This window comes from Panthera onca, chromosome E1 (assembly GCF_046562875.1).
Source record: "Panthera onca isolate mPanOnc1 chromosome E1, mPanOnc1 haplotype 2, whole genome shotgun sequence".
NCBI classification, from domain to species: domain Eukaryota; kingdom Metazoa; phylum Chordata; class Mammalia; order Carnivora; family Felidae; genus Panthera; species Panthera onca.
In genome coordinates, this window is record NC_138352.1 from 22,127,097 (window position 1) to 22,154,472 (window position 27,376).

The 27,376-nt window shown below is 47.1% G+C and overlaps 1 protein-coding gene across 1 annotated transcript in view; it reads left to right on the plus strand.

Annotated features, from left to right (window-relative positions):
- The window catches only part of DNAH9 (dynein axonemal heavy chain 9), a 329,272-nt gene that overhangs the window by 90,495 nt on the left and 211,401 nt on the right, over positions 1-27,376 (plus strand). The window contains exons 23-28 of the mRNA XM_078437738.2: positions 3,146-3,298; positions 4,300-4,425; positions 6,628-6,867; positions 7,189-7,349; positions 20,221-20,377; positions 25,972-26,076. Coding sequence (XP_078293864.2) covers positions 3,146-3,298; positions 4,300-4,425; positions 6,628-6,867; positions 7,189-7,349; positions 20,221-20,377; positions 25,972-26,076 — 942 coding nt within the window. The remainder of the gene's footprint in view (positions 1-3,145; positions 3,299-4,299; positions 4,426-6,627; positions 6,868-7,188; positions 7,350-20,220; positions 20,378-25,971; positions 26,077-27,376) is intronic.

The window sequence follows — 27,376 nt, forward strand, 5'->3', positions numbered from 1 at the left end:
GAACCCACAGACCGCGAGATCGTGACCTGAGCTGAAGTCGGACGCTCAACCAACTGAGCCACCCAGGCGCCCCTAATGTTTATTTATTTTTAAGAGAGAGCGTGTGCCAAGCAGAGGAAGGGCAGAGAGAGAGAGGGAGACGCAGAATCCGAAGCACGCTCCGGGCTCTGAGCTGTCAGCACAGAGCCCGACGTGGGGCTCGGACTCACGAGCTGTGAGATCATGACCTGACCCGAAGTCAGACGCTTAGCCGACTGAGCCACCCAGGCGCCCCCCCCCCCTCATTTTTTTTTTAATACACCTGCATCCTAACTCCCTGGACGATGCCACAGTTTGGCCAAAGGTTGTTGATACAATTTTTCAATTACAAATCCTGTGCCAGCGGATAACTTTGGGTTTTGTATTGTTGGGGGTCTGCCTTCCAGGCAAATGCCTAGAAGTGGGATTTTTCTGGGTCAGAGGGTAAATGCTATGCGGTCGGGTTTAGAGGTGGCCCTCTTTCCCTCCGTGGGGAAACAGCCTGTTGCGTCACCACCAGCAACGGAGGAGAGCGGCTCTCATGGAGCCTAAAGATGACAGCCGTGCGTTAGTTTCCCATCTTCGCCATTAACTTTCCACCTCCCTGAAATTATATTTTTGGTTTGTTGGTGAGAAGCATGTACCAAACACAGATCATCCCTAGAGTTAAAACCCACCTTTCTTTTGTTCCCCTATATAGTTTTCCGAAAAAGTTCCAGAGTAGCTCACGCATAGCGGAGTTGAGATATTTATCACACCGGCATTCTGTTTTGTAGCTATACGTTCATTAATTCCATGCGTAGGGAAAGTCAAAGATCGTTGCCAGACCTTTTGTACGTGATGTGCTCATTCTTAAATACTTATATATTTTTTTTAACGTTTACTTATTTTTGAGAGAGAGAGAGAGACAGAGCACAAGCAGGGGAGGGGCACAGAGAGAGGGAGACACAGAATCCGAAGCAGGCTCCAGGCTCCAAGGCGTCAGCACAGAGCCCGACGCGGGGCTTGAACCCACGGATCGCGAGATCATGACCTGAGCTAAAGTCGGACGCTTAATCGACTGAGCCACCCAGGCGCCCCCTCAATACTTATTTTTATTTGTCTTGCTTGGTGTGAGTAAATCTGTAAGTAGCTCTTTCCTCCCCACCATCCTGAGAGATGAAGGTTAGTAGACTAATCCCCAGATCCTTCTCTGTCTGCGACTCTGTGGTAGCTTTTACAGGTGAGTGATTGAACGGTCGAGTTTGGAACTCCTGTGTGTCACAGCACTTTCTTCTCAAATCCCCCCAGATGTAGCTCTGAGACATCATCTGAGGTCCACCTGCTTTTTTTTCCCTCCCCAGATCTTTCTAGGTAACCTCATTTGTTTCTATTTGGATCTCCGTAGAGATCAAAATTTAAAGTTTAATTTTAGAAAGTTTGTATACGTTTATATACTTGGCTTTGTTAATTTTTCCAACATTTGACGAGTTTTTTCTTTCCTATCTGAAAACCAGGGTCATTATCTTGAAAAGGTTTTCTTTCTATGTGCTTTAAATTTTTTTAGCGATTGTTTAATTTTGAGAGAGAGAGAGCACGCACAAGTGGAGGACAGGCAGAGAGAGGGAGACAGAATCCAAAATAGGCTCCAGGCTCTGAGTTGTCACCACAGAGCCCGACATGGGACTCAAACCCATGAACCACGAGATCATGACCTGAGCCAAAGTTGGATGATTAACTGACTGAGCCACCCAGGCGCCCCTATTCCTATATGCTTTAAAATAATATTTATATTCCATTATCTGGATTTTTCTCCCTTTAAGTTCATCAGATTTCCATAAGCTAGGATTCTATTTTCTCTGTACAATATAACATTACCTTCATATATTCATACATATTTAAAAAAATTTTTTTTGAGTTTATTTTTGAAAGAGACAAAGCATGAGCAGGGGAGGGGCAGAGAGGGAGAGAGAGAGAGGATCTCAAGCAGGCTGCTTGCTGTCAGTGCAGAGCCCAACACAGGGCTCGATCCCATAACCCTGGGATCACGATCTGAGCCGAGATCAAGACTCAGGTCCTCAACCGACTGAGCCACCCAGGCGCCCCACATTTTCATCTGTTACCCCTCTTCCTTGGTGTCTTTCCATGGCTTCTCAAGCCCATCCACCATATTTCCTTCATCTGTGTTGATTTGGTTCTTAAGTATTTGTTGTCCCCTTACATCATTTTCCTACCACTACCCGTTCATCTCTATCTCCTATTTCATCGCGTTCGTGTTTCTTTCATTTAATTGAAAACAAGGTGGCCTTTTTCATAATCACTTCTGTTTCCTTTATTAAAGCTTCTCTCTCTCTCTCTCCCGCCTCCTCTCCCCCTCCCCTCTGCGCCCCTCCCCCCTTCTCTCTGACAAAGAAGGTTCCCTCCCATCAAGATACTCATCCCAAGTCACCATGGGTGGGATCCCCTCTGGTGCCCTCACAGTGTATTTACTCCTCTCCTGTCATTAGCTGGGGAGCTGGTTACGGTAAATTTAGGATTACAACTCCGGGTCCCCGTACCCTGGACGCCCTGTATCTCAGAAAGCTCTACCAGAGAGCTTTCTGCTTATTTTTTTCCTCTCAGCCTGCCATTTCCCTCATGTCAGGACCACGGCGTGGCTCTCTGGGAACCCTCCTAGAACAGTCACCCAGGGCGTTACTGGAAAGGGGCCTCTGTGTCATGAGACGACGTGGCGAGGGAGAACCAGGTATAGGTCTCCTGCGCCTAAGTGGTTTCAACAGCCGGGTGACTTCTTCCACAGGCCACCACCGCCACCATCGCCCTTCTGCCGCAGGGTAGCATTTTCTGAGGAGGAGGGTTTAGGAATTAACCGTCATTTTTTCCCTCCAGTCTGTTCCCATTTAGTTCAAGCAGACATTCGTGAAACTTTCGCGGCCACGATTCCCACTAATTCCACGTTCCCTTGACCACTTCTACCCAATTCATTTGGTTCCGACCTCATACCACCCCACCACTATTCCACAAGCTTCCCTGTAAATGTTTGGTAACCGTCTCTCTAATGGCTGGCACGCAGTAGACCTCTGCACAGTCCCGTTGAGCATCTGCCCGGACACGTTGTCCAATCCTGTGGCGTGGTTTCCCATCTTAGGTTCAACGCCATCTTTCCAAACTCTTTGACAACATGGCCAAAATGGAATTCCAGCTGGACGCCAGTGAGAAAGCGACCAAGATAAGTCTGGGCATGTACAGCAAGGAAGGAGAGTACGTGGCCTTCAGCGAGCCCTGTGACTGCAGTGGCCAGGTAGAGTAGAAGTCCTTTGCCCTCCTCATCCCGTTCTCTCGCAAGTTATCGGGCAACCTCAACCTTCAGGATGGCCATTTCAACCTTGGGCCGGAACTGCTGTCTGGGCCCTGGGACTGCCAGCTCCTCTCTAACCGACATTGGAGGAGCTCCTGGTGCCTGCCCTCCCCTCTCTGGGAAGGACACACGTCAATATTCATATATGTTTCTTAACCAAAGACCTGTGCAGAGAGGAATGAAATGCGCATAAACAACTACCCAAGTCGAGGAGAAAAGAATTTTTAAATGATTAGCAGCACCAGGAGACTTTAACGTGACAACCCCTGGGGCACCCCATTGGGGAATCTGGCACGCTGACATCTTCCCCTGGAGAAGACGTTCTTTGAGATCAGCTGTTTTCCTGGGATGTCATTTCTCTGTACAAATATAGCTCAGAGTCACTTCCTCCCACAGTCCTACCCCTGGGAGAGCCAAATACCATTGTGCTCCAAGAACTACTACTTCTAAATGTCCCATGTACAATTCCAGAAACACAAAATATGGGGCAACTCTCCCCTAAAACTTCCTTCCTAGCCTCCCCATCACCACTAGAGTATAAGCTATGTGTCTGTTTTTTGACCAGAAAGCATTCAGTTGGAAAATATAATTCTGGTTTACATCTCCATACTGAGTGTGGACAGGTTATGAAAACCCACTGACTCACTGAGCGAGGTTGACCTTGCTTAGCCCAGACTAACACTTCCTTGTCTGAATGCCAGATGGCAGCTCCCCTCCCCTTGACCTGCTACTGTGTCCTGTGTGTTCCAAAGGGGCCTGTCCACCTGTTGTTAATTGAGCCTGGTTCTCACCGACCACCGTCCTGGGCCACAGAAACAAGATGGCTCCCTGTGCCTTCTGGCGGCCATTGGGCCGATGGCTGGGCTCCATTTTCTTGTCTCCCTCTGGGTGAGCGATCGTATCCTTTCCGGAATCCAGCATCTAACTTGGAGTTCTTCTTTCAGGTGGAAATATGGTTGAACCATGTGCTCGCGCATATGAAGGCCACAGTGAGGCATGGGATGACAGAAGGTGTAGTTGCTTATGAAGAAAAGCCAAGGGAACAGTGGCTCTTTGACTATCCAGCTCAGGTATTCTAACCAGGAGCTTTGTGGGCCCCCATCCTTGCCAGGTCCCCTCCCTCAGGGAAGTCCTTCGGCCTTGAGGGGATACCAGACCTCAAACTCACTATGTGCTTCACAGTCCAGAAGGCCTGGTCTCCGAATTGTCAACTAAGACTTAGTCCAGCCATTACCCTGGAGAACCTGGGATTGTCCGTTTTTACCCTCTCTGGCCACCGTAGGGAGAAAATGTAAACCGTTCAACTCACTGAGCCAGCCTGCTTTGTATATGCCGAGATCTTTGCTGAGCACAGGGGACCCCAACAGGGAACGAGACCTCATAACCCTGCCTTGCCGGAGTTTACAGACTTGGCAGGGAAGCCAACTTGCTTACAAATGAGCACATAGCTAGCTGGTGGGGTCTGGGGAGCCCCCCCCCCCACCTCTGCCGAGGATATGATATGTAAGCTGAGATTTGAAGTAGGAGCTAACAAGTTAAAGATGGAGGGAAAGAGCAACCAGTATGGGGAGGACCTTGAGCTCAGAGGCAAGGAAGAGCATCCTGTGGTTGAAGAACTGAGTGTGGTTTGCAGCAAGAAGGGAAAGAAGGAGCCTGAGCCAGCTGATGGTTCCTACAGAGGAAACTTGAAGCCAGTTCTTACCCACCCCGTTAGGGAGTCTGACTTGCTTCTAAAATGTGTCCGAATCCTTTCCAGGCTTCCCAGGAGGGCGAGGAGGGAAAGGGGCAAATTAATGAGAAATGGCTGCGGTAGACCCTCCCCCCACCCTCCCACCCCCCGTTAGGGGCACAGTGCCCGAGCTGGCGTGTTTGAGGGTTGCAGGCACTTACCAGGAATTGAAGCCACAGGAGTAGAGAAGACTGGTCTTGGAAAAGACGCAGACCCGAGATGAGGGTGCAGAAGAGTCCCTTGGGCATCATGTAAAGACTGGGTAGCCAAGGAGGAGCCAGTAAAGCAGATTGAGAAACGGTGCCTTTTCAGGTAGAAGGTACACCAGGGATGGTCGCAATGGAAACCAAAAGCCGGCCAGAGGTCAGCCATGCCACACGCTTGTAAGAGATCAAGGAAAATAAAGAGGCTGGGGAGTGTCTGTGAGCTTGGTGTGGCCATGTCCGTGGAGTGCAAGGTGGTGGCGCATTGCAGGGGGCAGAGAAGGGAGAAGAAGGTGGGGAAATGTTGGCAGCGAGTGTAGACTAACAGAAACGAGAAATAAGTCAGGACTACTGCAAGGATTCTTTTGACTATGCAATGGGTGCATCGCGTTCAAAGCATCCCAGCAAGATCTCTAGCAAAACCCCACGCGCCTGATCCCAAAGGCGAGAATGGTCCTTTTTACTACGACAGGATTCTCTGTTTGACAAAGGGAATAATCCCCATCAGGATTCTTTATTTACCTGAATCAGACTTCTGAGGCAAGAAAATGTGTCGCCTCCTGCTCTTGTGACAGGTCTCATCTAGAGCAGTGTCTCCCCAACCACAGGATGCTACAGACGATCGGTGTATCTAAATTCTCCACCGTGAATAATTCGAATTACGCATTTTCCGTATCAGGTTGCTCAGCAAATGGAAGTCGTGTTTGTTCAAATCCCTTCTTCCATTCCTTTATTTTGACTCTCTGAAAAACACAAATCCCGCTGACCACGTTGAATTTTGCTGCAATTCACCTTGGTCTCCAGGAGTAGGCTTTTCAAGGTTATAGGGTCCGAGAAATAAAAACCATACACAGCCAAAGCGTTATGGGCAAGCAAAAATATGCCACAAATGATCATCAGAGGCTCATTAAGCTAGAACACTCAGACCGCGGGAAGTTTAAGAAGAACAGAACAAAGACCAAGTGTTGTTGAGATGTTCAATCAACATATTGTTAACCTCCCAAGCCCAGGAACGATGCTTTGCCTGGGGAGTAAAGATGGAAAGATCAGAGTAGCAATTTCTAAAAGCCACTGACATTGACCAGGGGGACTCTTTGGTTGTTTTCAACCAAACGATACATTTTTTTTCCAGCGCAGAAAGTGCTTTCCCCACTTGGAACCACTTCACATCTCCAAGGAGACAGAGGCCAGTGGCTCACTTTGTCAGTGCTGGTAGAAGAGGGAGGGAAGGGGCTGAGGTCACCCACACAATTGCATGCTGACTCGCGCTGTGTGATGAGTGGGCTGGCTTTGGAGACAGTCCTGGTAATGGCTTTACTAAGCAGCTCCTGGTGCCACAGGTGGCCCTGACCTGCACTCAGATCTGGTGGACCACGGAGGTGGGCATTGCATTTGCCAGGCTGGAGGAAGGCTACGAGAACGCCCTGAAGGACTATTACAGGAAGCAAGTGGTGCAGCTCAAAACCCTCATCACCATGTTACTCGGCCAGCTCTCCGAAGGGGACCGGCAGAAGATTATGACCATATGCACCGTTGATGTGCACGCCCGGGATGTGGTGGCCAAGATGATCGCTCAGAAGGTGAGTCCCAAACATCCGGGAGTGTCCCTCTTTGTCGCCAGCTACACCGTGAACGGTGGGATAAGGGAGAAGCTCGCATACAGCCCACACGTGGGGGTCCCAGACTCTGCCCCGGCCAGAGAGCTGGGGGAGGGTCATGGTGGCTGCTCCCAGCGAACGTGCGTAATGAGAGCAGCTAATGCTCTCTGTGCTGTGGTGGGCGCAGCATGGACTCCTGACCGGTAGGCAAAACCCAGCTCATCCAGAGCCCCGCGTGGCCTGTGGCCAAGGGGCCACCGGTGGAACGGCGATTGAGCCCCCTCCTCTGCGCTCTCTCTTCAGGTGGACAATGCTCAGGCCTTCCTCTGGCTGTCCCAGCTGCGGCATCGTTGGGACGACGAGGCCAAACACTGCTTTGCCAACATCTGTGATGCGCAGTTTCTATATTCCTACGAGTACCTGGGAAATACGCCTCGCCTGGTGATCACGCCTCTGACAGACCGGTGAGCGCTGGCATCAGCCACTCACGGAGAACCCGATTGGTGTCCGGCTCGGGCCGTCTTAACGGGCCGCTGCCCCTTGCTAGTTGCCCACAGAGCTGTAGGGAGGGAGCGCCTGCCCACACAACACACGTAAAAATAAAACTTCAAGGAGGAAGGGCAGAACCCTTCTCAGGGCAAATCCGTGAGCTGTGATTTTTTTTTTTTTTTGAGGAATTTACTAGGGGAGAATCCCATACCCCTGGGTTCTCACACCAGCTCTAACACATACTGGCTACTTGACCTTGAAAAACTTGACCTAATGCTTGTTTTTCTCATCTATGAAATGGAGGCGGTTACTTGTTAAACTGGTCTGGGATCCCCAGAAGGGAAAACAAAACCAAAAAAAAACTACTGATAAGCATTCTGGAAAGTGGAATTTTGTGTATAGAAGGCTGGACATGGGGAAAACCCAAGATGTGTTCCTGGAAGAAGGGGAGACGCTTGACTTGGGGGGCGATGTGGTTGGCCATAAGCCTGGTAAGGTGGGTCCGAGTCAGGCTATAAATATGCAGCATACATTTTTTTAGCCAGTAAGTAGCGATAAACTATTGAAAATTTTTCATCAGCCAAATAAAACGATGGAAACTGTATTTCATGGAGACTTATCTGAGAGCACAGCGTGGGCAAAGGAGAGCGAGGACAGGATATTTTAATTCTGTTGAGATTTCCGTAAATTCTGCTATGATCTGGTGCCCTTTTCCCATATAATTTCATTGAGCACTAAATCTCTTCTCCAAAGAGCTGCATGTCTGAATGGCTGGCTTACTCCAAATAAGTGACTTGTAGACGGTGAAAAGACTGTTATCAGTGGTGAAGGCTAGAGTGGCCACGTAGAATCTGTGTCATCTCTTACTGAATTTCCCCCCTGCCTGTTTTTAAGTGTTTCCACCTGTATTCTGGCCAAATCCTCAGATGTATTTCCAAGGAACGTTGAGTGGAGTTGTAATCGCGGCATTCGCGGCATGACCTGGGATGTGGGAAAATCCCAACATCATCCGTAGAGCAGGACCTCATGGTTGATCTCTTCCCCCCGCCCCCATGCTGTTCCTTTCCTTAATTCGTTTTCCTGCCCAGCCTGGAAGGATCTTCCACCCAGAGTCCATTCCACGTTTGCTCTTGTCTTTCTCTCCTTTTCATTTTTTGTGGGAGCCCGCAGAGGTCGCGTCGCTGTCTCTGGTCACTCTCCCTGCATTTAGGAATGGAAACTCTTTGCAGTCAGGGAGCTTTGTCTGTCTTATTTGTTGCTATGTCACCAGCCACCTGCTAGATGTTGGAATTGATACCTGTCGAAGGAATGAATGGTGCTTGAATATTGAAGACCTCTGTGGTAAGAATAGACAGAATTAAGAATAGGAGGTTGACTCAGGAGGGGGATCCACACAGCACTCTCTGCCTTGGCTCCCAAAGAAGGAGGAACAGCTACTCTGTCCTCTGCCCTGATGCGGGGCCCGATACTCCTCCCTGCCCCAGCTTCGGACGAAAGGCAGATAACACCCGTTCAGAGGGAGATGCGGGTTTCTCTGCGGCTGGGACAGTATCGGCAACAGCAGCTCAGAGGGTTCGGGCACCTTAGGGTTGCACTTGGCCTTCACTTGGTATTAGTCCATTAGAGGCGCTCATTCAGTGCGGGCCAAAGGGAAAAGTGTTCCCGCGTCAGGCTTCATTCAGAGCGGACCCTCTCCTGTGTTGTGGTTATTCTCAGCAAGACACGCACCCTAAACAGGAAGGAAATGGGGTCCAGGATTCTCTCTTGCAGTGAGTTTTCCTGCCAGCCTTGGAATATAAGCTAATAGTTTGGGAATTCCTAACGCTCGCAACGAATCACAAAGCTGTTCTGTATCTGAGCAGTTCGACGAATGTCCGTCTCTGACTCTAGACTGTATGCTCCGTGGTAATGTTGACTTCGATGTACTCACTGTTCTACCCCAAGGGACCCGGCGCTGTGATAGGCATTCAAGTTCACTCCTTGACCGAATTCAGTGGAACGATTTCTGACACAATGCGCCCCCACTTCTCCATCCCCAGTCAGAATATCTCCTTCCTTTCCGTGGACATAGCAGACATGATCATTCCAAGTGATAAAAAGTCTAAGACTTTTTTCTTTTCCCTGGGTCGTCACGCCCGCCCCAGCGTTGAAGATAATTACCTCTTTTGGATTTACAAGTCTCTAGTACACGAATGCTGAAGGCCTCTGGAAAGGGAGAGGGTAAAGCTCTGGCAAGGAATTCTCTCCAAAACAGGATTTTATCACCCCTCCTATGAAACGATGCAAAAAAAATAAGAACTAGAAAGGAAGACTTAACACAAATAATGGTGAATACTGTATAGACCTTGACCTCGTTTGGCTCTTTAGATGCTTTTCTGACAAAGTGGTATGTAGTGAATATTTATATGTAAAATTCCATTTTCTCATTGACTTCCGTTATTATCTCAAGAAATGTTTTGCCCGGGAAAAAAAAAAAAAAGGCCTTAACACAGAAAATCACATTTTAAAGAGCATTCAGCCTTGTCCGGTGTGTAGCTTAAGTACATTTAATTCTCTCCTGCCAGAGGAATTAATCAAATGGACAATTGATCCATAAAACCTTTGCACATTCATTAAAAGCATAGCTGCATTACAGTACCTCCGACTGATTATGCCTATTTCTTTGGAATTTCCCACTGCCCGGATGGGACCTGAATTTATAAGTAGCTACGATATATTCGCAGGACTCTGGCGTAGCACTAAGCTGAAGAACTAAATGGAAATGCCTTTTCAGCCTGAACAAAAGCAATTCGCATAAGTTGTTTCTCAACCTTTGGATGACCTCCTCTTCCCTCAACTCACCTTCACACACAGACGCCCCTTTCAGCCCCGTGCTGCTGCGTTAAGTACTAATCAACTGCTTATCAAGTTTGAGTACCTCTTAATATCTCAGGAACTGCTGCGAGTAGGTGAGATTTAATTGACCCAAGAGTGTTGGAAGGGGGTTTGCCGGACAAGGACGCAGCACAAGTCCTACACTCCCTAAGTCTTCATCTGCAGTTTTTTATCAGAAAAACTTTGTACTCTGTAAGCAAAGACGATAAAGTCGCCCAGAGGTAACCATTGTTAATATCTAGTCCGTTTCCTTCTGCGTGTAGATGTTGACAAAATGAAATTGCAATCCTGTGCTGTATATAAAATACCATAGATTTTTTTTTTTACATAACATTATAAATTTTTTTTAACGTTTATTCATTTTTGAGATAGAGAGAGACAGAGCATGAACGGGGGAAGGTCAGAGAGCGAGGGAGACACAGAATCTGAAACAGGCTCCAGGCTCTGAGCTGTCAGCACAGAGCCCGACGCGGGGCTTGAACTCACGGACTGCGAGATCATGACCTGAGCCGAAGTCGGACGCCCAACCAACTGAGCCACCCAGGCGCCCCTTACATAACATTATATCATGGGCATATTCTCACAACATTCTTCTGAAACACTCTAAGAGCCGGCTTACCTTCTCCTTCCAAGTCTCCCATAATTTATGTAACAGACCCATGTTATAAAATGTTTCAGTCACCCCTAAGCTTTTACTCTTGAAAATAAATCTGCCATGAACTTGCTTATAAATAACTTTGTGCTGCGTTTCCTAATATTTCCCCAGGAGACAGTCCAAGAGGCAGGGTAATTAGGTGACACATACTTTAAAATTATTCTTGAAACCGGGGCGCCTGGGTGGCTCAGTCGGTTAAGCGTCCGACTTCAGCTCAAGTCACAGTCTCTCGGTCTGTGAGCCTGGAGACTGTTTCGGATTCTGTGTCTCCCTCTCTCTCTCTGCCCCTCCCCCATTCATGCTCTGTCTCTCTCTGTCTCAAAAATAAATAAACATTAAAAAAAAATAAAAAAAAAAATTATTCTTGAAACCAATATTGTTCCCACTCTCACCAGCAGTTTATGAGAATGTTTACCTCGCAACATCCTCACCAATATTAAGTATCGTGGTCAGAAATATTATTTTATAAGTCAGAATGGGATCTCATTTGGATTTGGATGTCCTTAATTACTCACAGACTTTAGCATTTTTATGTGCTCATTGGCTAGTAGATTTTCCTGTCCTGTGAATTATTTATGACTGTTCCTGCCCATTTTATTACTTTTATGTTTAGAAAGTCCCTGCTCATTTCAAGATCAGCTCCATTTCACCTGTATTTTACCACAGCTTCTTTTGTTTTATTTTTGCCTTTCTCTTTTAAAATTCTTGGGTAAACTTTTGGGCTTTTGAGTAGAGGGAGTGTTTTTACCGCAACATTTTTGGTTACGAGTGCTAGAAGCCAAACCCTAACTAAGGTAAACAGAGGGAGGAATTGTTACCTCATGTGCCTAGGAAATGAGTCTAGCTCCGGGGCCTGGATGGGGAGAGATCGGTGATGGAACTCTCTCCTCTCACGGCTCTGTTTCCTTCTGAATATTAACTTCTCTCTCGCACGGGTTTTCATTGTATGGCTGCAAGGGCGGTCTCCATGCCCACGACTTCATGAATCTTCCAGGAGGAAGAGACACCCTCCCCCCGCTTCTCAGCTCCGTAGATCTGATTCCTTCAAGGGACTCTGGTGAGCCCTGTTTGGATCCTGTGCCAATCTGAGTCCCTCACTGGAGCCACCGAGCTTGATTATTTTGCCCAGCCCGAGTCTTGTGCCCACCCCTGGGAGGGTGGGAGATACTTTGGTTGATGGCTGTGCAGCCAGAGGGCTTACCATAAGTGTGGACTCCTGAGCAAGGAAAACCCACAGAAACTACTACGGCAGGGAATATTTGATTTCTTTGGCTGCCAAGTAACCAGTGGACATGACGTGTTTTAGTGAGCCATGCGCCCTTTCCCTCACTGGTCTGTGATGTTTGCTCCACCACATTCAAAATTCTGAGTTCTCAGACTACCTCAAAGCGTCTATCCTGTTTCATCATTATGTCCATCAACACGCCATATTATTTAAGGATTGTAGCTTTGTCGTGAGCTCTCCTATTTGTGTAGTAAATGTCCACATCATCTTTTATATATATATATATTATATATAAGTATATAATATATTATATATAATATGCATCATATATAATGTATATAATATATATAATATACATCATATATAAGTATATAATATATATAATATACATCATATATAAGTATATAATATATATAATATAGATTATATATAAGTATATAATATATATAATATAGATTATATATAAGTATATAATATATATAATATACATTATATATATAAGTATATAATATATATGTAATATATATTATATATTTATCTCTTCTCTTTTCAAATGAACTTGAATCATTTTGTCAGGTTCCAAAATATAAATGGTTAGGGTTTTTGATGGGTGAGTCTTAATACCTTCAAGTTAATTTGGAAAGAATAGCCATCTTTATGATACGCGATACTTTTCTGTATATTCATATCTTGAATTATGTTTATATATCTTTCAGTTTCGGTTTTATATATTTCAGCTCAGAAAAGTGTCTAAGTATCGTCATAAAGGTTTTGAATATTTTTTATTATCACTAGGTGCTTTTAAGAATTTTGTTGCTAGGGGCGCCTGGGTGGCTCAGTTGGTTAAGTGTCCGACTTCAGCTCAGGTCATGATCTCACAGTTTGTGAGTTCGAGCCCCGCATTGGGTTCTGTGCTGTCAGCACGGAGCCTGGAGCCTGCTTCGGATTCTGTGTCTCCCTCTCTCTCTGCCCCTCCCCTGCTTGTGCTCTCTTTCTCTCTGTCTCTCAAAAATAAATAAACATTAAAAAATTTTTTTAAATAAAAATTTTGTTGCTATACAAGGTTTTTCATTATATATATGTTTTAAAACAATTTGAGGTTTCTTTTATGTATCAAAAATTTGTACCCATTCCAAATGTACCGCTTAATGATTTCCAGTAACTTGACCATGTGGTATAACCATCATCATAAATCAGTTATACAACATTTTTAACCTCCTCAATGAGATCCCTCACGTCCATTTATATACCCATTCCCACCCCCAGCCCCAGCCAACCACTGAGCTACTTTCTGTGTCTCTAAATTTGGCTTATTCCAGCCACTTCTTGTAAATGGAGCCATACAACTTGTCCCTAGTGTCTGGCTTTTTCATTTTACACAGAGTGGGGGGGTTTGTCCATGATAGAGCACGTGGCAGTAGTCCATTGCTTTTTCTTACTGACTAATATCCCATGTCATAGACAGGACACATTTTATCTATCCAGTCACCTATTGATGGACACTTAGGTTATTTCCAGTTTGGGGCTGTCACAAACAATGTCGCTGTGAGCCTTTGCGTGCAAGTCCTTGTGTAGACGTTAAGTTTTCATTTCTCTTGGGCCGATACTCAGGAGGGGAGTTGCTTGGTGGTACGAGATCTTTATGTTGAACTTTCTGGAAAACGGGCAAACTGTTTTCCAAAGTGGCTGAATCATTTTACATCCCACCCCACCCTCCCCCCACAGTAGACAGGGGTTCTCATCTCTCCACAGCCTTGACAACTTTATTATTGTCTGTCTTGTGTATTACAGCCGTCCAAGGGGGTGTGAAGTAGGATCTCATCTGAGTTTTAATTGCGATTTCCCTAATAATGCTGTTGAGCGTCTTTTCTTGTGCTCATTAGCCATTTGTCGATCTCCTTGGTGTCATCCCGTTCATGTCCTTTGCCTCCCGTTTGATCCGTTTGTCATCTCGCTGAGTTGTGAGAAGCCTTTGTATATTCTGGTTTTATGGGACATGTGTTTGCAAGTATTGTATCCCCATCTGCCGCTTCCCTTTTTACTTTCCGAACGGTGTCTTTTGAGGCGCAAAAGTGTTTAATTTGTGTGAGGTCCAATCTGTCAAGCTTTTCTTTTTGGACCATGCTTTAGGTGTCGTAGCTAAGAAATCTTTGCTTAATTCCACTGTGTCTCTGCCTTTTCACTTGTGTATAGAACGAAACTCACCTTTATGAAGTTATCTCTTGTTCTGCCCATCGACTGCCCGATATTAGAAAAATTCTGAGAACTTTAGTCTTGATTCTCTTGACTTTTCTAAGTCACTACTAGAATTTCCAAACATATCTGAGACATAAATATGAAGCATAATTAGACCTACTCAGGCTTCGTTACTAAGCACGCTGTTATTTTTGTTCCAGAGATCATGTGTCAGTCATTGCTCTGTGTTCTGTCATATTTTGAGAAAGACATTTACCAAGTCGTAGGGGCAAAGAGAAAGATGAGCACTGGGTGAGCGACGATCTCATAACCAAATGGCATAAGTAATAGATCTTAGAATCGGGGCCATGTATGCTGAAGACAACATTCATATTTAAACATTAAAATGTTATGGGGTACCTGGGTGGCTCAGCCAGTTAAGCGTCCGGCTTCAGCTCAGGTCACGATCTCACGGTTTGTGAGTTCGAGCCCCGTGTCAGGCTGTGTGCTGACAGCTCGGAGCCTGGAACCTGCTCCAGATTCTGTGTCTCCCTTGAAAGTGCTTGGAAGGTTAACTTGCATTTATCCTTCCTAAATTTTACCCTGTTGGATCTACCCCTATCATTTTCAACTGTTAGGATTATTTTGAATTCAGTCTATGTTGTGTGTAATCGATTATTTCTTAATCCAAGTTACTGATAAAAATATTGACTATCATGGACCCAAGTCCTGCTGGTCACGCTAGAGGGACCCCCTGCCGGGGAGATATTGTTGCAATCCGTGTTCATTCTTATGAATAATCATCATCCATGTTATGATTATTGAACCGTGTGGTAGGTAGAATTCTAAGGATGATCCCCATGATCTTTTCCCCTGTATGATCTCCTCCCCTTTGAGTATGGGTGAAAACTATACATACATATGATCATGTCATTCCCATGATAATGCTTTGCTTTACAGCAAGAGGGAAATAATTCAAGTGGACCCAATGTCATCGTGTGAGACCTTGAAAGTAGAGTTCTCTCCTGGCCGAAGACAGAAGGGGGAATCAGAGAGATCTGAACGTGAGACAAACTTGACACACTGTTGTTGATTTTGAAGGTAGAGGGAGCCATATGCAAAGACGATAGAAAGGCCCAGAGGAGCTGAGCTACCCCCTGGCCAACAGTAACCAATGAGGACCTCAGTCTTCCAACTGGTAGGAACTTAATTCAACCAAGAACTCGAGTGAACTAGGAAGCAGATTCTTCCCCAGAGTGTCCAGATAAGAGTGCAGCCAACAGTTACCTTGATTTTGGTCTTTGAGACCCTCCAGAGAGGATCCACCTGGACTTCTGACCTAAAAGAGTAAGAGAATAAGCGAGTGTTGTTTTAAGCTACTTCGTTTATGGTAATTTCTTACACGGCAGGAGAAAAACGAATACAAAACAACTATAAAGATTTCACCAACTCTAAGATGACTCAGACCACATTTCCAGGATAGCTACAGGCCACTTATAGCTGCAGTCGAGATGCAGGGTCTTTGATAGTTTCTTTAATCTGCCAATTGAATAACTGTATCGAAACAGAAAAGCTATATTGCATATATTTTTCACCTTAAAAAAATAATACCTTAAACATGGATCGGCCTTCTTTTCAAGGCACCTTCCTATCTCTTGTCTCCTCTTGTCCTCACGGAAGCCTCCTGAGGGGCGAGAAGACCAAAGCCTATGGGAGTCATTTGCGCAAAGAGAACAAGACTGACTTCAGCTTGATATTCGGGAAGCCTTTCAAGCAATTGCAACGGGCACACTGTGGAAGGAGCTGCCTTCCGAAATCATAAACCCTGCCTCGCTGGAGGAAAAGGCTGATGTAGCCCTCCTGGAAGGATTTAATTAATGGGAAAGAGCCTGGCTTGGTTAAAAGGCCAAACCTCTGAGGTCCGTCCCGGAACAAAAGGGTCTGTCTTCCCAGGAACAACCAGACTAAATGGATCCGTATCCGTGTTGGGGCCAGCTGGCCAGGCAAGAGCGCCTCTTGGAGGAGTCCTTGCCATTCTCACAATTGCTATTGGCTCGACACAGCGAGCTTACCGAATTCCTTGGTGCAAAGCCCAAGACCGTGGGATGGATTCCAGTGACCGCTTCTGTTAAGGCACCAAGGTTTCCTTCCCTGGCTGAGTTGCGCAAACACTTTGTACCAGAGGCAACGTAGGAACCCTATCTGACTCCAGAGCCCTCGCCTGAGACCTCGATAGCCTGATCCGCCCACCTCAGTGGAAAACAGCTGCAGACTGAAGCGGCTGGCTTGATGTTGACAGAGATGGACAGGCTGACAAGACCCCACATTGAACTTTAGAGCAGGAGCGGGTATCCCTAAGGCCTAGGACGGCCGGATGGCCCATGACCCAAGCAAAATGGCGACCCTCATGTGGAAGAGGGAGGCACTGTTTTCCTTTTGGTTTACTCATGGCCCAAGCCTAAGCCCCACTGCCCCTGCCTTAGTTATTATTAGCCTTAGCCCAGCCTCCCTTCCCGAAGCTCAGTCTTCCCATCTGTAAAATAGGGATTGGATTAGTTGATCTCAGAAACGCGTTCGAGCTCTAGAGTTCTGTTACTATGGGGAGAAAAATATTTTGGGGGGAGGGAGGGCCCTCCCCCTCCCCCCTACCCCCAAGTACTTCTTCTGGAGATCATCAGAAGCTCAGCAGTAGATACTCCGGGAGAGATTGACACCCGGCTCCAAGGGTTTCTTCCCAGAGATTCTTGAGTTTTCTGTGCGAATTCTATTTCTGCAAACCCTTGTGTTTCTGGACTCCTGGACTCCTCGAGAGCCCTGCAGCGCTATGGAGAAGAGGCCTGGGTCCCCCTCTGGCCGGCAGAGGAGGCTGCCGTGGACAGATCAGGGGTGGGAGAGAGTGGGGAGGTGAGTTGGCCGGAGGCCAGGGAGTCTGCCAGTCCGGGCAGCTGCCTTTCCTCCTGGGAGGTTCAGGGCTGCAACAGCCTCTGGAAAGTTCTAGAAGAAGCCGAGGCTCGGGTGGGTAGAAGGCACCGGGGCCAATCTGGAGTCAGAACTCAGCCCCTGAGAGCAGGTATGGCTTCTGTTAGGACCCAGCTAGGAGTGTCTGAGAGAGGAGAGAAGCACCCTGGGGGAGCTCAGCTCACCAGCCCTGAAATGCAGCCCATCAGTTGAGCCAACACCTGCCCTCACACGGGAAAACTGCCAGTGGAATAGAAGGTCCCCACACCTGTCCTGTCCACCTGGGGATCTGCCTTCCTGAGTGTCACGAGCAAAGGCTGAAATATATCTGGGAATTTTGCACTCAATTAAAGGAGAATTCAGGGGGCAGCTGGGTGGCTCAGTCGGTCAAGGATCCGATTTTGGCTCAGGTCATGATCCCACAGTTCCGTGAGTTCGAGCCCCGCGTCGGGCTCTGCACTGACAGCGCGGAGCCTGCTTGGGATTCCCTCTCTCTCCCTCTCTCTCTCTCTGCACGCCCCCCATCACACTTTCTCTGTCTCTCTCAAAATACATAAACTTAGAGAATTCGGGAACTCCCTTCGTCTTTCCAAAGCCATTTTGGTTTCGGTGGAGACGCAGTCGCCATCTGGCCACAAGAGTATTCACCTGGAACTACCGGTGAACTCTAGACGTCAGATTCCAAAACAGAATTCATCTTGGAGGCCCCCTTGGGTGGCCCCTTCTGGTCCAACCTGCAGGTGGAGAGCCTATGTTATTAATTTTCTAAGTATCAAGAAGTGAGGCCAGTGGCACGTTTTTTAATGGCTTTATTGAGGTATAATTTACATGCGTTACAGTTCGCCCATTACAAGGGTACAATTCAATGATGGTTAGTGCTTTGTAGGGTTGTGCAACCATTACCATCATCCAGTTTCAGTCTTTGCCATCACCGTGTTTATGATAATACCCTCTAGTTCGATCCACGTTGTTGCAAATGGCAAGATTTCATTCTTTTTTTTCACCACCACGTCATATTCCATTGTGTTTGTGTATGTGTGTATATATATGTATATATATGCCACATCTTCTTTATCTATTCATAAGTTGGGGAACACTTGGGTTCTTTCCATAATTTGGCTATTGTTGATGGCGCTGCTATAAACATTGGGTTACACGTGTCCTTCAAATCAGCATTTTTGTATCCTTTGAATAAATACGTAGTACGATTCCTGGGTCGTAGGGTAGTTCCATTTTTAATTTTTTGAGGAACCTCCGTACTGTTTTCCAGAGTGGCTATACCAGTTTGCATTCCCACCAATAGTGAAAGAGGGTTTCCCTTTCTCCGCATCCTTGCCAACATCTGTTGTTGCCTGAGTTGTTAACGTGAGCCGTTCTGACAGGTGTGAGGGGTGTCTCATTGTGTTTGGTTTGTATTTCCCTGATGATGAGTGACGTTGAGCATTTTCTCATGTGTCTGTTGACCATCTGGATATTTTCTTTGGAAAAGTGTCTGTTCACGTCTTCTTCCCATTTCTTCACTGGATTGTTTGTCTTTTGGGTGCGGAGTTTGGTAAGTTCTTGATAGATTTTGGATACCAACCCTTTATCCAATATGTCATTTGCACATATTTTCTCCCATTCTATTGGTTGCCTTTCGTTTTGATGATTGTTTCCTTTGCCGTGCAGAAGCTTTTTATCTTGATGAGGTCCCAATAGTTCATTTTTGCCTTTATTTCCCTTGCCTCTGGAGACATGTCAAATAAGTTGCTGTAATGTAAGTCTGTTTTAGAAAGTACCAGAAGCAAGCCTAATGCTTGTTTTTATTTTATTATCATTAGGAAAGATAGTCAAAGGAGGATTAAACAGAATGGAATGACTGATGGCTTCATTCATGAATTTGTTTCATAAATAATTATTTAGGGTCTCTATGTGGCCAGAGCCGTTTCTGGAGATGAAACCACGAGTAGGACATGGCCCCACCTTCACGTGTCTTTTGAAGGTTGTATGAACAACATGTGTGGTATATGTTGGACGCTGACATGCAGGACAGTGGGGGAGGACCTCAGCTGAGGGACATGTACTCGCTCCCCCCAGTGCTGAGGGGTCTGGGGATACTTAGCCGGGGAGCTAATGTCAAATATGAGCCCCAAGGGATGAGTGGCCACCACTAGGCTACTAACGACGATGTTGAGGAAGGACACGACTCAGGTAGACTGGAAGGGCGGGGGGCTGGGTGGGGGAAGGAGAGAGGGACGAGCACAGTCCTCGTGTGTCTGAGTGTCCTCATCCATTTGAGCTGCTATAACAAAATACAATACACCGGGGGGCTTATAAACAACAGAAATTCATTCCTCACAGTTCCGGAAGCCGGCAGGTCCCAGGTCAAGGCACCGGCATGGTCACGTTCTTGTCTGGGGCCCTTTTCTGGCTCCTAGCAGGTATCTCGTCACTGTGGGCTCACCTGGTGGCGGAAGGGACGAGGGATCCCTCTGAAGCCTCTTTTATAAGGCTGCTAATCTCATTCCTGAGGCTCCTCCTTCACGAGCTAATCGCCTTCTGAAGGCCCCACCTCCCAATACCGTAGTCTTGGGGGGTTAGGATTTTAGCGTAGGAGCTGGGGAGGTGGGGCACACAAACCTCCGAGACAGAGCACGAGCAAGTGAGAACAGCTGTACGTGAAGGCACCTTAGAGTGTTGGGGCTGAAGGAGACACGAGAAATGGGCAATGAGCTAGAAAACGGAGCAGGGGCGAGCTCAGGGAGGGAGAATCACCATCAGAGGATTCCTCAGAGAGTGCTCCCCACAGTGCTGTGGGGAGCAGATGGCGGTGGAGGCTCTGGCTTTCCTTTTATGGAAGCTGTCGGCCGCTATGTTCCAGAGCCTCAGCTCTAGCTCCCTAGGACCCAGCAGGGCGCAAGCCGTGGGCCGGGCCACCTGGGGCCCTGAGAATGACCGACACGCTCCCATGTTTTGACAGATGCTACATCACCCTCACTCAGTCTCTGCACCTGACCATGAGCGGAGCTCCGGCAGGACCCGCGGGCACAGGCAAGACGGAGACCACCAAGGACCTGGGCCGAGCACTGGGCGTCATGGTGTACGTGTTCAACTGCTCAGAACAGATGGACTACAAGGTAAGGCCCGGCTGGGCGGGGGTGCCTGGGGACCGGGGGGGGGGGGGGGGGGGGTGGGCGGGCCACACCGGGGACCAGGCTCATCCATGCCACCCTGGCCCGGCTCAGAGGCCCGGCCCTGGAGGGTTCCGCTGGCTGCATCCCGGGAGACCTGAGGATCTCTGACCCCTGGAGCTCGTTGACCTCTCCAGAAGCCGATCGGCTTCCACCGATGAACTTTGCAGCCGTAGGTGGGTGATTTCACGTGGGGCTCTTCATTTGGTGACCCGTACGATGGAGAAGCTGAACATATATCTGAAGACTTAAGTTCACTGTTTGACCTAGAACCACAGAAAGGCTCACAAGGGGCTACCGTAAAATCTTCACATAAAAGTCCTACTTGTGCTTTTGTGGAAAGGTGGACATTTCCTCAGAATTTCTACAAGGGCAGGTGGGACTTCTTTTTTTTTTTTTTTCATTTTATTTTATTTTTATGTTTTTATTTGATTTTTGAAAGAGAGAGAGAGAGAGTGTGTGAGTGCAAGCAGGGGAGGGGCAGAGAGAGAGGAAGACACAGAATCCGAAGCAGGTTCCAGGCTCTGAGCCATCAGCACAGAGCCCGATGCGGGCCTCGAAGCCACGGACCGGGAGATCATGACCTGAGCCGAAGTCGGACACTTAACTGACTGAGCCCCCCGGGTGCCCCGGGCAGGTGTGACTTCTGAAGTCAGACTCGATTAACCTCCACTCCTAATCAACAATTTGATGCTCACAACGGACAAATGCAAGGGTAATGGTCTTCACTCAGGCGCTCAGCATCATCTTCTCAAATATATTCCAAGTCTTGTGTCATAGAGAAAAGCAAGAGAAAACGACAGGCTTATAGGTCACTTCTTAGGTAGAAGTATTCTGCTTACAACCAGATTTCCTATAGATGCTCTTTATAAAAAAAAAATGGAATAAGATTCTCACTTTTTCATTATTTTTATTTTGTTTTCCTGTATTATTTTTGTAAACTGTCTTACGTCCCTTTTGCAACAGGATGGCACGTAAATAAATTTATAGCGGGGGAAAAAATAAAACAATTGCATTAAGTAGATTAAATATTTATACATAGAAATCACGGTATGATGGGTACAAAGTAAATTTAATTTAAAAATAATTTTAGAGACTTCAAGGGAACATATAGAACTCCAAACAAGATTCATCAGCTGTAACTTTAATAATTTCTCTCGTACATAAAATTTTGCTGTGCAAAGAGTTGCAGCAGCCAAAAAGCACCATGTTTTTTTTTCCCCGGGAAGCAAACAAAATGAGGATTCAGACCCCAAAACAGCTGTCTTCCCCATATTTTACTGGGTCTAAATTTTAGCATGATTGCTCTTACTGCTGGACACATTACAGTGATAGCTCTCTTTAAGCCAGGCTGAAAGAAGAAAGGTTTTCTATTTCTTTTTTTAAATTGTTTTTTCTAACGTTTATTTTTGAGAGAGAGACAGAGTGTGAGTGGGAGAGGGGCAGAGAGAGAGGGAGACACAGAATCCGAAGCGGGGCTCCAGGCTCCGAGCTGTCAGCACAGAGCTCGACGCGGGGCTCGAACCCACGAACCGTGAGATTGTGACCTGAGCCGAAGTCAGACGCTTAAGCCAACTGAGCCACCAGGCGCCCCCCAAAGTTTTTTTTTTCTATTTAAACAAACAAACTCAACCTTTAAGAATTATTTTAGTTTCTAGATTGTTCTCTAGTTGAGCAAAGGGAGCATTGCCACCCAAGAGGATATTTCATTTAGATGTGGAAGACCTGGTGAATTTTGATTGAAGAAAATCAAAATATTTTCAAAGTTATGCCTGACATGTCAAGCAGGAATAGAGGAGTTCGCCCCATCGGCCAGGGGTCACCGAGGCCATCTTACCCAATTCTTCCAACACTTATTACCGAACTCTGACCCCAGCAATTCCCCTGAGAGTACAGGATGAGAGGAGGGGTCTATCCGTCGTTTGTCTGGACTGTGCAAAGCTCTGGTCAAGTCTAGCCTAGATCGGAGGAAGCACCGATTGGAAGAAGAACGATGGGTATGGCCGTAGTGAAACACCCTAGAAGGATAGCGGTCCCTTCCTAGGCACCAAATGTCCTTTGTAACCAACGGCGTCACTGCACTGTTGGCAAACCTCCTCTTCCCTTTGTTGTCCAGTCCTTGAGAATTATTTTCATCACAAAGCACCTCTCCAGCAATCAATTTATTGAGTATCGCCATTGCTCAGCAAGCATCATGAGAATATGGATGGATGGATGGACACATAGATGATATAAATAGACATAGGTGAGAGATGAGAAAGAGAGAGAGATGAGAGCATGAGGGATAGGTGATAGATAAATGATGGATAGATACAGAGACAGACAGACAAAGTATAACCCAGTCTGCCTGGAAAGACAAGAAACATACGTAAAATAATTAGGGGAGATACCAAAGAGCACGTAGAATGTGTGTTTTAAGAACTCTAATCCCTGGACGACTTCAGAGACAGGGAAGAGTACAGGGCACGCTGGTCGGGAACATCCTGGAGGATGTGAGACCGAAGGCTGTGTAAGGTTTGGGTGTTGCCAAACAGGGCATGTGCCATTTTAACACCGCCTAGCCTATGAAAACATCAAGTGTAAAGACATGACCAAGTTCTCTGTGCATCCCGTTCTTCCCCCACTCCTTGCTCTGACGTCTCCCCTGACCTGTCCTCACAGGGCATGGCTCGGATGATGGAGAAGATGGAACGGGGGTCAGGAAGAGCCTTCTGGCCCTTCCCCAGATGTCATTCCAAAGGGTCATTCATGAAACTCACAACAACTCCGTATCTCCAGAGAAAAGCTAGCAATAAATACGGAGTAGCAGCCGAGTGCCTGAGAGGGAACAGAAAATAGGAGAGAGGGGTTCAACAAGAAGCCGGGGGGGGGGGGGGGGGGACATAAAGCCAAAGAGAGAACATGACCCTGAAGTGGTGGCCATCAGGAAGACCCTGCAGGCTTCAGAAATCAAGGTGGGGCATGATGAAAATGGATGGCATCTGAGGATGACTCCTGGGTAGCAGGACAAGTGGAGGCAGGACGGGACTGGAAGGAGGAAAATTTTTTGCTGAGAAACTTGCAGTTGTTGAAACCAGGGATGGTCAGCAGTCAGACATCAGGGTGGCATAAGTGGAAAAGAAAAAAGGAGAGACTTCAAAGAATGGAATGATACCTAGTGAACGTGGGGAGGGGTGGGTGGTGAAACGGGGTGGGGTTGGGGTAAAGAGGAGAGATGGGCTGTAGTCGGGGACCCCCACAATTCCCCTTGCCTTCTCAATGCCACACAGAGGCATTGGGTCATAGGGCAGACGCAACAACAGTGTGGAAAAGGCAAAGTTACTGCTCCCCTCTCTTTAGTTCTGGTTGAAAAACCCATAAGCCTGGCCACGTTTTCTGGAAAACATCACGGCATTAATGCTAAGACATTCTTTATTTTCTGGCCACGGTACTTTCCCCCTTGATCTCAATTCAAAGATGCTATTGCTGAAGCAGCAAATGTAGTTTTTAAAAAAAATTTTTAATGTTTCTTTATTTTTGAGAGAGAGAGAGAGAGCACAAGCAGGGGAGGAGCAGAGAGAGAGGGAGACACAGAATCCGAAGCAGGCTCCAGGCTCTGGGCCATCAGCACAGAGCCCGATGCAGGGCTCAAACCCATGAACCATGAGATCATGACCTGAGCTGAAGTCGGACGCTTAACCGACTGAGCCACCCAGGCTCCCCTTCTTCCCTCCTTTTCGAAGGCTGCCTCACATCCAGCCTAGCTTATGTGATATTAGGCTGGTTCTCCTAAAACGTTGATTTAACCATGCTTTGCTCCAAAATTCCACGGCCCCTTAGAATAATTAAAGGCTTTCCCTAACCATGGCCTCCTTTTGTGATTCAACTTTCTTTTTTTTTTTTTTAAGTCTATTTGAGAGAGAGCGCATGGGAGGGGCAGAGAGAGAGGGAGAGAGCGAGAACCCTAAGCAGGCTCCACACTGCTCGTGCAGAGCCCGATGCAGGCCTCGAACTCGCAAACCGTGAGATCGTGACCAAAGCGGAAACCAAGAGTCAGATGGGACACCCACCTGACAGAGCTACCCAGGCTCCCTTGTAATTCAATTTCCCAGCCAAGATGGCACCTTTATTTTTCTCTAGACATATCATGATTTTGGTCATCCTTTGACCATAATAATTACTTCTAGAAAGCGCTTGGCCCTTCCTTACTTTACCCTCTTCCATTCTGCCTATACGGATGCTAATAAGAGCATTCCCAGGGTATGAAGATCCCATATAGGCTCTGTGAGATACCAACACTTCAGGTCTCCTGACTTCCCTTCTTCTCTTTTGTCCACCACACTCCATGTTTCCCAGCATGCATCCCGAGAAAACCAGGGTTTCCCATGAGGAAAACAAAAAATCCTGCTCATAAAACAGACACTGACCGAATTTCGTTGTGCAGGACTTCTCAGTGCTCCCCTTAAAATCCTAACATCTGTTGTAAATTGGCAACAGAGGGTTACAGAATGTGGCATTTCCTAAACTTGATCGACCCAAATGCCTTGGCTTCAGGGAGCATTCTCCCAGATGCGGACATTCCATGAAATAAACTTGGGCGAAAGAGGTCGTGATGCCGTCTGAAATTTACCTCTTTTGGCCAAACGGATCTCTGGAGAGTGCGCTGACCCGCTCCTCTGAACAACGAAACGTCTGTGTCTTCTGTCCATCGGAACCACTGCTCACATGGCAATTTACCTGCTTTGGCTGTATGATTTCTGTCCACAACCTAACTGGAAGTCCTTAGAGGGACTGAGCCCTTCAGTGACTAGTGTGCAAGCTGTACTCAGAGCTGACGGTCAGCGAGTGCTGGCTATGGGGGAAGCGAGGGGGACTTGGCCACTGTTTGCATTTTCCCAGGGCTTCGGTGATGTCTCCTTGACAGTGGCCTTGAGAGTGTCTCCCTGTAACCTCCCCCTTTGTGTTGCTTCCTGGTTTACTGGTTCACACTGAACGCCCAGGAGGTTTTTATTTTCAGGACAGATGATAGGCCATCTTCCCTTTGAAATTCTTTTCTTGCTGTCATTTGAAAAGATTTACCTGCCACTCAATTTTCTATAGATCTTATCACGTCCCCCATCTGTCCCCAGCTTCCTATCACTCTGGGAAGCCTGGATGTTTGGGCACAGATCTCAAGATACAGATAGAAACTTTTTTTATCAGTGTGTGCCAAAGGCGGAGTGGAAGGCTTTTTTTGTCTGTATGGTGCAAAAAAAAAATAATATTTTATTCATTTCCTGGGATTTTGAAAGCTCCAGAATCAACAGTAACACAAGCCTGATGACATTTTGAAGGGATTTGGGTCCAAGTGTCTTGAAAAGGTTCTATTTGATCCCGTGACTTAACGTTGGCACCCATAGCCGTCAAAAACGTAATTGCCCTTGAAACTTTAATATGAGTTTCAAACCAGCGGTCATTAGGGGACTGGAAGTATCTATAACAAAAAGGATGGAAACTGACTTAGATGTGTAATGATGAACCCAGCACTGATAGTGATTTAATCTTTGTACATTTCATTGCAGTCTTGTGGCAACATCTACAAAGGCCTCGCTCAGACCGGTGCCTGGGGCTGTTTTGATGAGTTTAATCGAATCTCTGTGGAGGTCTTATCAGTGGTGGCGGTGCAGGTATGGGGGTCAGAAGTAGGTGGGAGGCCATGGGCTTGTTGCCAGCACTGTGAAAGTCGACATCTTCTTGCTTTCAACCCTGCTTGTCCACTTCCGTGTCCCCTTCCCCCCTTGCATTTCACGTCCCTTCCTTCCTCTGCCCTCTAAGACAGACGCTGGTGCAGGATATGGGCGTCCTGTGGGTCCCTACCAAGGTGAGTCCATTTATTGGCCATGGGACTCCATTTCCTTCTCTGTAACATGTCCCCTCTGCTTCACGGGGGTGAGGAGAGGAGCAAACAAGATGGCGGAGCCCAGCTCTTTGGAAAGGCCATGGACTTTGGGAATGTCTTCCATTTTGTCACTGAGTCTGAGCAAGCTGCTCCAGCTCCCTTGGTCCAATTCACCTCATTGTATCTAAAGCAAGGATCACAGGATGAATGTTGTTGACGGAAGGAAGTCACGTTTGGGGCAGATTTATGTAAGCTGCCACTTGTCTTTCGAATTATCCAGAAAACACTTATTCAACACCTATGGCATAGTAAGTGCTTCGCTCAAAACTAGGGTGAAGGGTCCCTGGTTGAGTAGGACGCGATCCCTAACTTTAAAACGACTTTAGTTCTTGAGGGGGACATGAGCATTCTTCAGTGTTCTAGAAGTGATTTAACTCCTGACTCACAATATGGGGCAAGACTGCTAGGCCCTTCCTCTCTCCCTACCTCCCTCCATTCCTTCCTTTCTATCTCCCTTCCTTCCCTTCTTCCATGTTTGTTTATTTACTTTGAGAGAGGGAAATAGAGAGTGAGCAGGGATAGGGCAGAGAGCGAGGGACAAAGAGAGTGAATCCCAAGCAGGCCTTGCACTGTCAGTGCAGAGCCTGATGCAGGGCTTGAACTCCTGAACCATGAGATCATGACCTGAGCCGAAACCAAGAGTTAGACGCTCAACTAACTGAGCCACCCAGGCACGCCCAGACACATTATTTTTAAGCCAGGCCTTAAAAAAGGTGGAGATGATGTGGATGAGAGAAAGGGTCTTCTAAGCAGAGGAAGTGAGCAGACAGAGGGGGAGAGGGAGGGGGGAAATGAGCAAACTGATGTTGAAAGTCTGTCCTGTACCAGGTACTTTTCACATATCCTCACATCTGTACAAGGTGTACAAGGATGTGTACACACACACACACACGGGGTAGGGAGAGAAACCAAAGATCAGCAGAGAAAAGTAACTGGTCCCAGGGCACACTCTTGGCAGGTGGCGAGGTTAGGACTTGAACCCAGCACCCCCACCCACACTGCCCACGTGCAGGTCTAGACACAGATAT